This window comes from Diabrotica virgifera, chromosome 1, assembly GCF_917563875.1.
Source record: "Diabrotica virgifera virgifera chromosome 1, PGI_DIABVI_V3a".
In the NCBI taxonomy this organism is placed as follows: domain Eukaryota; kingdom Metazoa; phylum Arthropoda; class Insecta; order Coleoptera; family Chrysomelidae; genus Diabrotica; species Diabrotica virgifera.
Genome location: NC_065443.1, coordinates 305,019,461 through 305,034,343, shown reverse-complemented (window position 1 = coordinate 305,034,343; position 14,883 = coordinate 305,019,461). Strand labels below are relative to the sequence as shown.

The 14,883-nt window shown below is 34.8% G+C and overlaps 1 protein-coding gene across 1 annotated transcript in view; it reads right to left on the bottom strand.

The window, feature by feature from the left end:
- The window catches only part of LOC114338251 (receptor-type tyrosine-protein phosphatase eta), a 113,154-nt gene that overhangs the window by 44,764 nt on the left and 53,507 nt on the right, over nt 1-14,883 (bottom strand). Inside the window, exons 6-8 of the mRNA XM_050652549.1 lie at nt 11,625-11,930; nt 10,119-10,439; nt 6,571-6,894 (exon numbers count right to left, since the gene is read on the bottom strand). Of these exons, the coding sequence (XP_050508506.1) occupies nt 6,571-6,894; nt 10,119-10,439; nt 11,625-11,930 (951 nt within the window). The remainder of the gene's footprint in view (nt 1-6,570; nt 6,895-10,118; nt 10,440-11,624; nt 11,931-14,883) is intronic.

The following is a 14,883-nucleotide window of genomic DNA, read 5'->3' as shown; positions in this document are numbered from 1 at the left end:
AAGTGGAAGGTCGGGTGAATAAAGCAAACAGAGCCGCAGGTTGCCTGAATGACACAATATGGAGAAATAATAATATCAGAAAAGAAATGAAAGGCAGAATTTACAAAACAGTCATCAGACCAATAATGACATATGCGGCAGAAACATGACCTGATGCAGAAAGGATAAAAATAATGCTAGAAACAGCAGAGATGAAAACACTTCGAAAAATCGATGGTAAGACGCTATGGAATAGAGCTAGAAGTGCAGATATACGACTGGGATGCAAGGTGGACAACATTAATAACTGGGTGAAAAACAGAAGAGTAGAATGAAACAACCACATAAGCCGAATGACAACAAATATGGTAGTCAGGACAACGAGAGACGGTTTCCCAATAGGAAGACGATCAGTGGGAAGACCACGAAAACGATGGAACGACAACTTACCAGAGGCACATTGAAAAAAAAAGACAGAGTCATGTCTATACAAAAAGAAGAAGAATATTTTTTTTGAAACTCTAGAAATTTTGACTATTCGCTCTCAGCTTCGCTGGTGTCGCTCCTGGCGGATTACTAATTCAACTTTCACCGGTAATTTTTAAATTTATTATTAAATTGTTATCGCTTAATATTTACAACGCTAAAAAGTAATTAAATTATAACAGATTTTTTTAAGATTTTGCTAATCATTTTGACGTTCTATTGATGAAATATTAATTTCTTACTTCGGATACTTTCACAATTATCGTGTAGATGGCGCTAAGATTAATTTATAATTACATATTACGGAACATTAAAAAAACGTAAATTCAGTATTTAAAACATAAGTATATTTAAGGTAAAAATATATACCACAGCTTTGACCAACTAATATTTTTTATAATTAATGTTTTTAATTTTAATTTTAAATTAATCACTTTGACATTTATGTCAAATTTCCGGTAAACGTTTACAGACTTGCCACTACTGGCGCTCGCGAATTTATAAATATCCCCTCTACGTTCGAGCTCACAGCGTATATACATTACTTCAACGAATAATGTAGTCAAATAGTTCAGTTTACTGTCACACATATATAAAATTTTCACAAAAATTGTCAAAAAAAGACTGAAGGCAAGTTAGACTTCTATCAGCCCAGACTATGGGAAAATATTCGATACTATAAGACAGCAAAAAATGTTAAATGCATTGACAGAATGCAGAAGAGACCATCGCTACACTAACATAATCAAATATGTCAAAATATACAAAATAAAGCTTAAGGCTATCGGAACAAAAAAAAACAAATAAATTCTGTATACAACGATGAGTATGGCAAGGAGACTCCGTCTTTCCGACGCTATTTATTACGACGCTTTTAGAACATACTTGTAAAAAGGCAGATCTGAACGAGTATGGTATCAACATAAATGTAGAGAAGCTCAGTCATTGTAGATTCGCAGATGGCATCGTGCTTGTAGCCGATTCTATGAATAATGTATATGAATGAGAGAAGTACACCCTGCTCATAGGCTCATAATCCAAGGAAAAATCTCGAGAAAGATAAATGTGGGACGTAGGAGGATTTCCTGGTTGCGAAATTTAAGGGAGTGGTACGGGTGCAGTTCAATACAATTGTTCAGAGCTGCAGCGAATAAAGTTAAGATTGCTGTGATGGTAGCCAACTTCTAATAGGAGACGGTACTGCAAAGAAGAAGAATGCATGATGCAATAATAATATTGGAAAACTTATATCACGCTTCCTTTTACGCCAAAGTAAAGATTAACATGAGCAAGACGCAAATCATAACTAATCCGCTACTAAATCGTAATATTGCTGTTGATGTAAGGAATGTTGAGCAAACTGATCTTGTCATAACAAACAAGCGAATATATGATAGAAAAATGTCTTTATATAACACCAAATAGATATAGGTATAAATGAGAAAATCGGGAAAGACCCGGCAGGCTTCACAGCAGAAAAAGCATGCTTAGATCAAAATTATACAACCGAGCATCTAATAAAAAAAATGGCCGAAAATAGATCCGTCCATCTGGATTTTGTAGATCTTAACACATTCTCGGACACGACTGAATATGAAGTCACTTACTCCATAAGAAGACGTGGCTACATGTGAATCGTGTCCATGAATGTGTTAAGAAGGCATATGACTCGATACCTAGAACCAAGCTATGAGAAGGAATGGAAGACATCGAAGTTCCACGAATATTAGTAAAACCAGTAAAAGCATTCTACAAGAACAACATAGTAACTATCAAAACGGGCGATAGAATATGCAGTCCATTTAAGACGATAAAGGGACTTGGAACTACAGGGCTGCTCCACATCCCTTACCCTGGTCAAAATATTTCTGGAAAAAAACCTGAAATCATGGAAAAGAAAGTGCGAAGGAATGGGTATACCAGTAAGGAACGAATATCTATACAGGGTGAGGCAGATAACTGGCCTATTAGAAATATCTCGAGAACTAAAGGCAACAGAATCATGAAAATTGGAGTAAAGGGGTTTTGAAGGATGATCTATTAAATGAAAATATTTTCATCTCTTTGCAACTTCCGGTTATACCGGAAGTTGCTTATAACTTCGTTTTTTTAAATGGGACACCCTGTATATTTTTACATTTTTGGATTCTCTTTGATGTCTTCTTTTTTAAAATATGAGGATTTGTAATGTTATACAGGGTATTTTAAAAGATAATTACGTTTTTTTTATTAAGTTTGTAGCAATATTCACACCTTGTAGAATTGTAGTAGTTTGACAACTAAAACTCTACTTACGTTCAAATGATTTTTAATATAGTCTACTATTGTTAAGAATCATTAATATAGATAAATTCTTAATTTCAGTATTCTTGGTTGGTCGAAACTCGGAATGAGTATTTTCTGAGTTTTCTTAAATGGAACACCCTGTATTTTAGTATTGTAATGAAATGATATTTTATGGTACTTTTTTATTTCTTAAGCATTCCCTATACCTAACTGCTTTAATTTGTGCTTAATTGTTAGTCGCACCAACAATCTTAACTACGTAGGTATTTTGATAGCTAAACCATTATTGGTAATTTTAAGGATCAGTCTGGATTAATATGTATTTATTTCTGAAAAATTATTTGTGATTGAATAGTTTCACGGCCAACCTAATAAAATTTTACGTATTTTTTGTTACAATTAATGTTTAGCTTGAATCACCAATAACTCACAAATTAAAGCAGTTAGGTATAGGGAATACTTATAAAATAAAAAAGTACTATGAAATATCATTTCATTACAATACTAAAATACAGGGTGTTCTATTTAAGAAAACTCAGAAAATATTCATTTTGAGTTTCGACCAACCCTGTATACTAAAATTTCAAAATACTAATGATTCTTAACAATAATAGACTATATTAAAAATCACTTGAACGTAAGCAGAGTTTTTAATGTCAAACTATTACAATTCTACAGGGTGTGAATATTGCTACGAAATTAATAAAAAAAACGTAAATATCTTTTAAAATACCCTGTATAATATTACAAAATTTCATATTTTAAGAAAGAAGATATTGAGGAGAATCCAAAAATGTAAAAATATACAGGGTGTCCCATTAAAAAAAACCAAGTTATAAGCAACTTCCGGTATAACCGGAAGTTGCAAAGAGATGAAAATATTTTCATTTAATAGATCATTGCTCAAAACCCCTTTATTTCAATTTTCATGATTCTGTTGCCTTTAGTTCTCGAGATATTTCTAATAGGCCAGTTATCTGCCTCACCCTATATACCAGGGGTGGGCAAATACTTTTAAGCGCGGGCCAAAATGAAATTTTCAAAATGTCTCCCGGGCCGGAGGACTATATCCAGTATGTACGCTAATGTTTTTGGTGGAGGTTTTCTCTGCCCAAGAAATTTTTTTGACAAAAATACTGTAAGTATCATTTTAAAGCATTTGGAGAAAGACATTTGACTGTTAATAATAATAAATTGTATTTCTGGTGTACACATGCGAACAATTTGTTCCCAGTAAAATTATGAAATTTTTAATATGGTCCATTATATTAAGCCATAACAAGGAACCAGATAAAAAATGAACTTCAGAAATTCGATCAAGAATCGAGTAATCAAGAGCAGCCTTTTTGAAGATGAGGAAATTTTTGAGTAACCAAAGATTCAATCTGCAAATATGATATCGGATGGTAAAATGTTATGTCATCATAGACGAAATTCAAAGGAGGCAACCGATCTGGTACGGTCATGTACGAAGTCAATGGACAACCACAGGCTGCCAAAACAAATTTTAAAATGGACGCCAAGGAAAAGAAAGAAGAAAGGAACGCCAAAACAATCCTGGATAGGCGGTATTCAGAAGGCAATGTCGAAAAGGAACCTTCACCCTGACGAATGCAATGACGGACGAAGTTGGAAACTGGCAACCGAAAGGCGGAGAACGCTATAAATAACTTAATTTTAATAATAAAAATGTTATGTCCACTCTATTCTTCTTTATTAGATTGTTATTGCTGACTTAATGAAAAAGCTGCAAGCTTTTGAGATGTGTCTTTTTAGGGGAATTGTGAAAACACCATGTACCGATCATATTACGAACGAAATGGTGTTGCACAGAATGGAAAGAAACAGAGAACTTTTGACCATCATTAAAAGGAGAAAGACAGTAAGGAGAAAGGGAACATACTTATAGAAACGATAACGTAGGTTCTCTTTTTTTTCACCTCTCGTGATAAACATTATAGAAGTTTTCAGGGACTTTCGGCCCTTAGTAATAATGTAATATTTAATTCTGCGTTTAAATTTTTCAAAAATACTTATTAGTTTTCTCAGGAATCGAAAAATATGAATGCATTTAAATAACATGGCGCCTACGCTCTTAAAAAAATTGCTTGCAGGATTTCTCAATGGGCCGGATAAAGTAAGCAAAGTAAGCAGGATCCGGCCCGCGGGCCGGCTTTTGCCCACCCCTGCTATATACCCTAAGTTTTGCTGACGACCAAATAGTGATCGCACAAGACGAAGATGACCTCAGTTTTATGATGAGGAAACTGGAACAGGAATATACAAAGAACGGGATGGAAATAAACCTAAAGAAAACTGAATACCTAACAACGGAGAATACAGCTGGAAGTAGACGAAGGTGAACAAATCAAAGGAACAGACAAGTGCAAGTATTTGGGTTTCATAATAACAAACAAAGGAACAACGGAAGAAGATATAAAAAATAGACTAGGACAAACAAGATACTGCATACAAAAATTGAACCCGGTATTGTGGGATAAGAACATCAACATAAAAACAAAAAGAAAAATATATAATACCATGACAAGAAGTACCTTCACTTATGGGTGTAAAAATTTGACAATAAATTAGAAAACGAAAAACAAAATAAGAGCAACAAAGGTGGAATTCCTAAGGTGAAGCTGCATAGTAACAAGAAGACATAGAATAAATATCACAGATATTAAGAAAAAAATGGGAATGAACTCAGATATAATAGACTAGATCGAACAGAAGAGATTAACCTAGCACGGACATGTCTGAAGATCAGATCAAAATTGTTGAATAAATAGAATAACAGAGTGGAGCCCGATAGGCAAAAGGAAGAGAGGCAGACTCCGAAGATCTTTCAGAGATGAAGTGGACGAATCGATGGAAAGAAGAAATCTGCAGGAAGGGGACTTGCAAAACAGAAAGAACTAGATAGAACGGTTGAGTGAAGAAATACAGTGAAAACTGGGAAAATCCTTAGTATATTGTCCTTTTCATGAGCATTTTTCAGTGCGTAACAAATGATAGGAAAAAGCATAAGTCCGTGATAATACACATTTATGACATTTATTCTAACATGACATTTTAGTTAAATCTGACAGTTGTCACATTTTATTTTCAATTTGGAATAAAAACAAATCAAATGTGTTTCTTGCATTTATAAAATGGTATTTTCTTTGATTTGTATAGTCTTATAAATTATACAGATTATATTTGTAATATTATTATCTAATTAAAAAAATTATTTTTTTATTATGGCGCCATCTATCGACAACTAGAATAAATGTTGTAAATGTCTGTAATCACGGACGTGCCTTTTTTTCTGTCACATACAATTTAATGCGTTAGAAAGAAATCGAAAAACTGTGACGCACTGAAAGATGATCATGAGAAAAAGAATACCTATACCAAATGGAGGGTCAGGGGGAAGAACGATAAATGTCTATCTGAAAGCATTTTCGGTAAAATGAGAAACAAAGTTATATATCGATATCTAAACTCCAAAACCTCTCAACTGTTTTTCTTCGTTCTTCATATTTAGGTCTTTTTTATGTATTAGAACTCCTGCAACCTTTTTGTAATGCATTCTGCATTAAGTTAAGACCTTTTTTAGGTATCGATATTCATTGTTTTTCCCCCTTGCGGCCAATCTTGTGACGTGTTTTTGAGACGATTCTCATCGTTATTTCCCCTTGGCCATTCACAGGTTGATAGTACTCTTTCTAAGCTAACAGATGGCACAAAAATCACAAAATTAACAAAAATTGACATTCATCGTTTTTCCCTCTGACCCTTCAAATAGATAAATTAGAATCAACTTTTACTTACCTCCAGCTGGACTCTTAAATATAAACTCGTCCGATATACTTTGAGATAAGTTATTAAAAGTTGTAATGTTACAACTGTAATCGTATTGCGGAACAAGATCCATAGTCGAAAACCAATTGGAACTATCGTAAATAGCATTCTTAACACCTCCAATGAGATTGACATCATTATAGCCATTGCGTTTTCCATGACACTTAATGGTAAAGTTTTTAAAAGGTCCGTATAAGTTACAGGGCGTGTTGAAATATACGTTAAGACTGGCTGTGTATGTTTCCGTTAACTCGCTTGTACAGTTCGTGATGATGTTGGTCGCTTTATCGGGATCTAGAAAAGAAATCAATGTATATAATAATAGTATAATTGGTTAATTTACAATGGGCATCATACAACCGCATTGTGAAAACAAATCATCAAAAATCAAAGTGATTCCACAGAATGGTTCTGGGCTTACAGGGGTTTCTCTCGAGCTTTGTTGAGCTAACAAATCTGCTCGTTCATTCCCATGTCTCTTTATGACCCAGCACATATATTAAAGACCTTTATTATCTTTTGCCTACACAATAATAGACAAAGATGGAAACATTGCTACGGATAAAGCCGAAATCCTCAAGGTTGACGAATCGTTTTATCGCGAAATGTATGAGAGCACCAACGAAAGATAAGATCAGTCCCTGCCCAAAATCACAAACCAGGTTTCAGAATTAATGTCAGAAGTATCACCATACGAAGTTAAAAAGACACTTTCATAAAAAATAACAAATCCCCTGGCGATGACGGAGTAGTGATCGAAGCAATCAAGCAAGGTGGAAAATAAACTTATCCAGACTTTGGCCAAACTTTTCACCGAATGCATTTACCAAATAAAAACCCCTTATCAATGGAACAATGCAGTCATTGTTTTATTACACAAGAAAGGTGACGTAACAGATCTAAAAAACTATCGTCCTATCAGTTTGCTATCACATATATAAACTTTTCACAAAAATTATCAAAAAATCACAATATAAAAAAACAAGCTGGATTTAGATCGGGATATAACACTAACGACCACTTACTGGTAATAAAGAACCTGATAAAGAAGTCTGCAGAATAGAACAAACCATTGGCACTGATATTCGCGGACTACGAGAAAGCAGTCGATTCCATAAGCCAGCAGGAAATGTTAAAAGCATTGAAAGAATGCCAATAGACTATCGCTACACTAATATGATCAAATATAACTACGAAGCTGCAGCGGCTAGCGTAAGACCATCTGAACAAGAAACAAATAAATTCTGTATACAATGAAAAGTACGGCAAGGAGAACCCATTTCACCAAAGCTAGTCACGACCCTTTTAGAACACACCTTTAAGAAGACAGATCTGAATGAATATGGTATCAACATAAATGGAGAGAAGCTCAGTCATTTGAGAGTTGCAGATGACAGTCCTTAAAGCCGATTGTATGGATGATGCAAAAATAATGTTCTTCTTCTTCTTCTTTTATATAGGCAGTACTGCCTGTTTTTCTTCAACGGTGCCTTTCATTCTACCCCTAAGTTGTCATTCCATATTTTTCTTGGGCGTTCTATACTTCTCCTGCCTAACGGTGACTTGTCCCTGGCTATTCTTACTATCCTTGATTCAGACATCCTGCTTATGTGCTCATTCCACTCTTCTTTTCTGTTCTTTGCCCAGGTATTTATATTGTCTACACCACATATGCGTCTGATTTCCTCACTTCTTACCCTATCCTGTAGTCCTTTTCCAGCAATCCCTCTTAAGATCTTCATTTCGTTGGTTTCCAGATGTCTTCGTGTTTTGCTTGTATCTGGTCTCATTTCGGCCGTGTAAGTCATAACTGGCCTAATAACTGACTTATATATCCGGGCCTTTGTTTCCAATCTTAGGTGTTGGTTTTTCCAAATTGTGTCGTTTAGGCATCCGGCCGTTCTACTGGCTTTAATTATTTGGTCTTTTACCTCTTCTTCGATATTGTTGTCGGCTGATAGATTAATCCCCAGATATTTGAAAGTCATTACTTGTTCTATAATTTGATTGTCTAACTCCAATTTGCATCTTATTGGTTTTTTGGCAATTACTAAGCTTTTTGTTTTTTGGGCTGATATTTTCATATTCATTTCTTTTGCGTTAATGTTGAACTAGTGCAATAATCTTTGTAGGTCGTCTTCGCACTCTGCTACTAACACGGTGTAAACAGAGTATTTTTATCTCTCTATTGCCCATTTTGTACCCTCTTTTTTTCTTCACTTGTTTTATTATTGCATCCAAGATTATGTTAAACAGTAAAGGGCTTAGTGAATCTCCTTGCCTGATTCTTGTGTTTGTTTCTATGGGATCTGTTATTATTCCATTGACTTTTATTTCTATTTTATTTCTTACATATATGTTTTCTATCAGTTTTATGATATCCAGTGGTAAATTTTTCTCATATAGTAGGTGTATCACATCTTTTAATTGGATTCTATCAAACGCTTTCTCTAGGTCTATAAAACAGAAAAAGGCTGTTTTGTTATATTATAATGATTTCTCCGCTATTTGCCTTATCACAAAAACTGCATCGTTACATGATCTTCCACTTCTAAATCCTTGTTGTTCATCCGATATATTTATGCACGCCATTATTTTCTCCATAAGTATTTTTGTTGTGAGTTTCAGTATAGTGCTCAGTAAATTTATCCCTCTATAGTTACTGGGGTCTGTGCTATCACCTTTCTTAAATACCGCTATCATTTGAGTGGTTCTCCATCCAAAAATAATGTTGATCAAATTAAATCATGCTTCCTTAGAGGTCGGGCTAAAGATTAACATGACCAAGACGCAAATAATAACCAATCTGTGTGTTGTCTGTACTTGCTTATGGAACTGAAACATTAACACTCACAAAAAAGGTAGTGAACAAGATTCGCGAACTCACAGGGCTATGAAGCGCCAGATGTTGGGTGTTTCCCTGAGGGACCGAATCTCAAACGAAGAAATACGTCGTAGAACAAAAACAGACGCTGTCGAAATAATCGCGGCGCTAAAGTGGGCAGATCGTGAGTGACACGTCGCCAGATTATCACACAACCGTATTGTCGAGTGGAGGCCACGAGAAGAAGCACTACGAAGCAGATGGCGCCCACCAACCAGATGGGCTGACGATCTGAAGCGTATTGTCAGCAACTGGATGCAAGCCGCACAAAACAGAGACAGATGAAAAGAGCTGAGGGAGATCTACGTCCAGCAGTGGACGCGTATGGGTTGATGATGATGATTATCTTTATCCAGGTTGTTGGTGACCTTGGTTGATGGAAGACCGAACAAATTGGAAAAAAGTTGTACAGTCAGCCAAGACCCATCCAGGGTTGTAGCCCTACGTGATGATGCTGAGGTTGTTGGTGAGATCATTGTAGAGACTAATCTATTTCCTGAAATATTTTGAAAATATGTGTGTTCTATGATTGACAGAAGAAATTGAGGAAATAAAAAGGATCTAAAGAAATTCCGGAAATCACACACTCTTTGCACTTTCTCTCATACACTAAATGAGACAAATAAATACATACCACTTTCCAAAGTCGTGACAGTCACAGTAGTATAATTTCCATAAAGTCCTGGAATAGTTCTTGCCCTTATCTTTATTTCGTACTTTGAATATGGCAGGAGGTCCGTAACATCTAGGTTCATCTTTCTGGGTAGAAAAGAAAAGTTGATAGGTGTTGGTTTCGAACAAACCTGTGGAATCTCATACATCGGTTTAAGGTATTTGACGCCAAGATCGTATAATTCAATGGGACCGGTTTTTTCTAGAGGTCTTTCCCAGATTATAGATAAATCTCGTTGTCCTTTGGTGATCTTTGAAGGGTTAAGTATCGGCGGTCCAGGATCTATAACAAGGTAAATTTGCTGTTGTTAAAGTTTTGTACTCATATGCACTGGCGCAAATACATGTGGGAAGTTGGAATAAGGTTGGATAAGTGAACACAATAACCTCTACTACCCAAATGGCTACTTTACCTTTACATAATGCTACCAATGCTTACCATTGCTACTTTGTTATAAAACAAAACAAATATTGCAAACCATCGAAAACAACAGAAACACGCGAGTATTGAAATCAAATTTTACTAAAGGAAAATCAAAGATAACTAAAATTAAAAACCAACAGGGGAATACGGTGAGATAATCCCGAAAAATGGACACAGAAATTAACAAACTGTAGACCAAGAGAGAACAGGCGAGGAGTATGCAGACCGCAGAAAAGGTGGGCAGATGATATCAAACAAGTCGCGGGCAAGCAGTGGATGAGAATTGCCAAGAGTAGAGATCGATGGAAGCTAATGGAAATTGCCTATATCCAGCAGTGGACGAATACAGGTTGAAGAAGAATGCTACCTGTTAGGTAACTGACGACAGTCTGGCAACTGAGTGTTTACTAGTAAGTGAATTAGTAGTCCCCCATCTGCCACTCAATAACTTTGGTAGAAAAATTGGCAAGTGGTAAGGCAACCCATTGTCATGGTTTTAGAAAATGGTGTCAAATGCTGAAGAACCGGCATTCGGATGTAAAAATCAAGGGATCTTTAATGCCACATTAAAGATCCACAAGTCATTAATCCACAAACTGGCTAATTAAATTAATGATCATGGTTCTCCGAGTCCAAGATTAGACAGGAGAGGATCATCAGATTTATATGACAAGGTTCTCAGGTCCTTATCAAGTGAAATAATTGTCAAATTAAGAAAAATGAATGTATAGCTCCAAACAGTTAAAGTATGGAGCAGACTCGCCAAAAGTAGCCTTAGTATCAAACATCCAAAAAGAAGGTAACAGTAGAGAACCACGTTACGGAAGAATAGAAGCAAAGTGGATTCCATGCAGGAACTGCTAGAATGAAGAAATAATGCTTGGGGCTGGACGATATGGAAAATACTGGAGAAAAAAATTAGAGGTGGTACTAAGGAATCAAAGTTATTGAAAGCTCTTGAGAATAAAGTTGAAAAAATCATGAAATAAATAGCAAAAGAGGAATTGATGCAGGTTTTGTAATGTACATCCAATATATACCTACAACCAACTTCTGTGGTAATATTGTTCTCGACCCAGCTTCCCATCGTTTCATCATCGAGTTGTATAGCGACCCTGATGAAATATTCATGTGACGGAATAAAGCTACTGTCAAATATTTGGTCCGTGACGGAACCGTTGTAGAACACTTGCTGATCTTGTTCTTCTGTATATCTTTCTTTGATCTCAATCCAGTACCCATTCATGTTTCCATTTATCTTGCAAGGATCCATCCAAGATATGTTTACCGGTATAAGATTATTCTCGAGTGACTTAGTGATGATTGTTAAACCTGTGGGAGCATCTGGCTCTGAAAATGAATAAAGTAATTACATGAAGAAGTATTCATATTTCACAAATGTGGTTTCGAGGTAACAAAGTACAAAAAACTCGAAGAAGTACCAAAAAGTTTTTTTGTTAAAAAGATCAATAAAAATGGACGCGTTTCGGCTCAGTAAGAGCTATCATCAGCATATAAGAACAGGAACACAAACATCATGCAAGAACTGACCTACAATATAATGTAAAGAATTAAACATGAGAATTTTAGCATGTGGTGACAACGCCCACCTCAGTTAAGAAACTACCAGAACAGGAAGGAGGAAGAATCAACATAGTTTAAAAGACAAATATTACTGCACAAACATTCTTTGGTTTTGCTGTTAAGCGATTTCTTTTATATGTTAAGCTTTTTATAATAAGTACAATGTAGAAATCGCTTAACAGCAAAACCAAAATATGTTTAAAAATCTCATACAGAAGTAAAAACTTCAAATTATATTCTGGTATAAAATCGTTGGGATTTTCCCATTGATTTTATTTTCAAAAAATGTTTGTGCAGTAATATTTGCCTTTTAAACTAGTTGATTCTTCCTTCTTCCTGTTCTGGTAAATTTCTTAACTGAGGTGGGCGTTGTCATCACATGCTAAAATTCTCATGTTTAATTCTTTATAATATTATATTGTAGGTCAGTTCTTGATGTTTGTGTTCCTGTTCTTATATGCTGATGATGGCTCTTGCTGAGCCGAAACACGTCCATTTTTATTGATCTTTTTAATAAAAAACTTTATCGCCAACCGTCACTAAAGTCATTCATTATTGTACTCATTTGACGCCATTTGCGGCAGTAAAGTAACACTTTATTGTACTGAAAGAAAAATTTTACTTTACCTGCCGCGATTAATCAAATTAACCGAGATTGAATGTAAGTGGTCGATGGCAGTAATCGATTATTTATTTGAGGTAACTAACGATTTGTTTACTTTAATTATTAAAAATATTGTACAAAATTTACGACATTGTTAATTTTTATGTCAAAAAGTGAAATTCTGTAGTATTTTGTAATTATATTCATATAAAATAAATCAAAACTTCACCGAGTAATTATTGAATATTGATAAAATAACTATCGATTAAAAATCAAAAGCGGTCATCATGCAAAAGTAATCTGTCATCACTGTCATGAAATTTTTATTAGGTCTAAAATTTAAAAAATTCTTAAATTGTAAATTGTAAGTGTTAAAACCAATATCAAATTGTTGGCGATAAAATTTTGTATGCACCACGTCAGTAAAGACTCTTTATCGAATCGTCTGTTATTCGCCTCGCTCGCTATGCTCGCTCTGCTCATAATATCAGACTCGTTCGATAAAGAGTAACTTTACTGACTTGGTACATAAATAACTATTGTGGTACTTCTTCGAGTTTTTTATACTTTGAAAGAAGTAATCAATTAATTATTTTCAATCCTAGTTAAAATTAATATACTCTTCCAATACTTAATAAAACTTGTTATGGTCAAGTTGGTGTATCAACTGGTCCAGATGATACACCAACTGAGTTGCTGAAACTGATAGATGATGATAACGTAAAAGTAGTAGTAAGACTTTTTAATGCAATATAATATAACACCGGAGTGATTCCCAAAGATTGGCTTAAATCCATCTTTGTCTCAATAATACAATGCGAGAAAATACCCAGAATATTGATTAATTAGCCTAATGAGCCGCACTCTTAAGATTTTTCTAAGGATACTTCAAAACAGAATTGGACGCAAATGCGAAGATCTCGGAAGATACCCAATTTGGTTTTAGAAATGATATGGGAACCAGGCAGGCACTTTTTTCGCTAAACATCCTATTACAAAAATGCGGTAACGAAAGAAAATATGTATTTGCATGTTTCGTGGACTTTGAAAAGGCATTCGATAAAGTCCAGCATGTAAAATTAATGCAGGTACTGAAAAATATAGGAATAGACGACAATGATATTAGTGTCATTAAAAATTTGTACCGGAATCAAATTGCTATCGTAAAAATTGGAGATAACTACATCGATGAAATCTTCATATAACGAGGAGTCAGACAAGGTTTCATTTTGTCGCCAATATTGTTCAATGTTTACTCGGACCAGTTATTTAAAAAGGCACTTGAGAGACAGCCATAAGGAATAAAAATCAATAGGGAACTACTATGTACGGGGAAAATAGAAAAAAGAATGGAATGACCACATAACCAGAATGGGGAGATACGTGTGGTCAAAATAGCAAGAGATAAATCACCAATCGGTAGAAGAAGCAAGAGATAAATCACCGACCGCGCAAAAGATGGAGTGACCTTCCATAGAATATCAATCCGCCAATGAACAAGCAGAATTGCTTATAAAGAGGATGAAGAAGATAAAAGATTCTGACTTAGTTTTAGTGGTGCCTCAGATGAAATATAAATAATATTTCTTGGAATATATTATATAAAAGAGTTTGATTCATGGGACATTAAATTTTTAAAAGACATTTAACGAAATTTGAATTTTTTGTGATAAAATATTATGGTGGTACTCCACATTCAGGAACATCCTAAGTTAGTTGGGGTAGTTACCCCCTATGATAGGGGTTGATGAAGTAAACACTTTTACTGAATACTTATTAATTTACCAACTCTAAATACCACAGTAACTAGTTGGTGCGTTCGAAGTCTAGCTGTCTAATTATGTATCTGAATCACGAATGATAATTCATAAACTAATGAAATAGAATGATCCACAATGCTTTGCTGTAACTATAAATAAACTCGGAAATTGTTGATGTTTTTAATGCTGACTTCAGCTTAACCGAGAATTAAGAATAATATTGAACCGCTGACGAAGCGTTATTGAAAACTGGTGCACTTGTGTTAAGTAATCGGTGTCACCTCAATTATTTAAAAACAAATAGCTTTTAATGTGATGTTTGTTTTGTAGGACATTTAAAAATTAAACGAATATG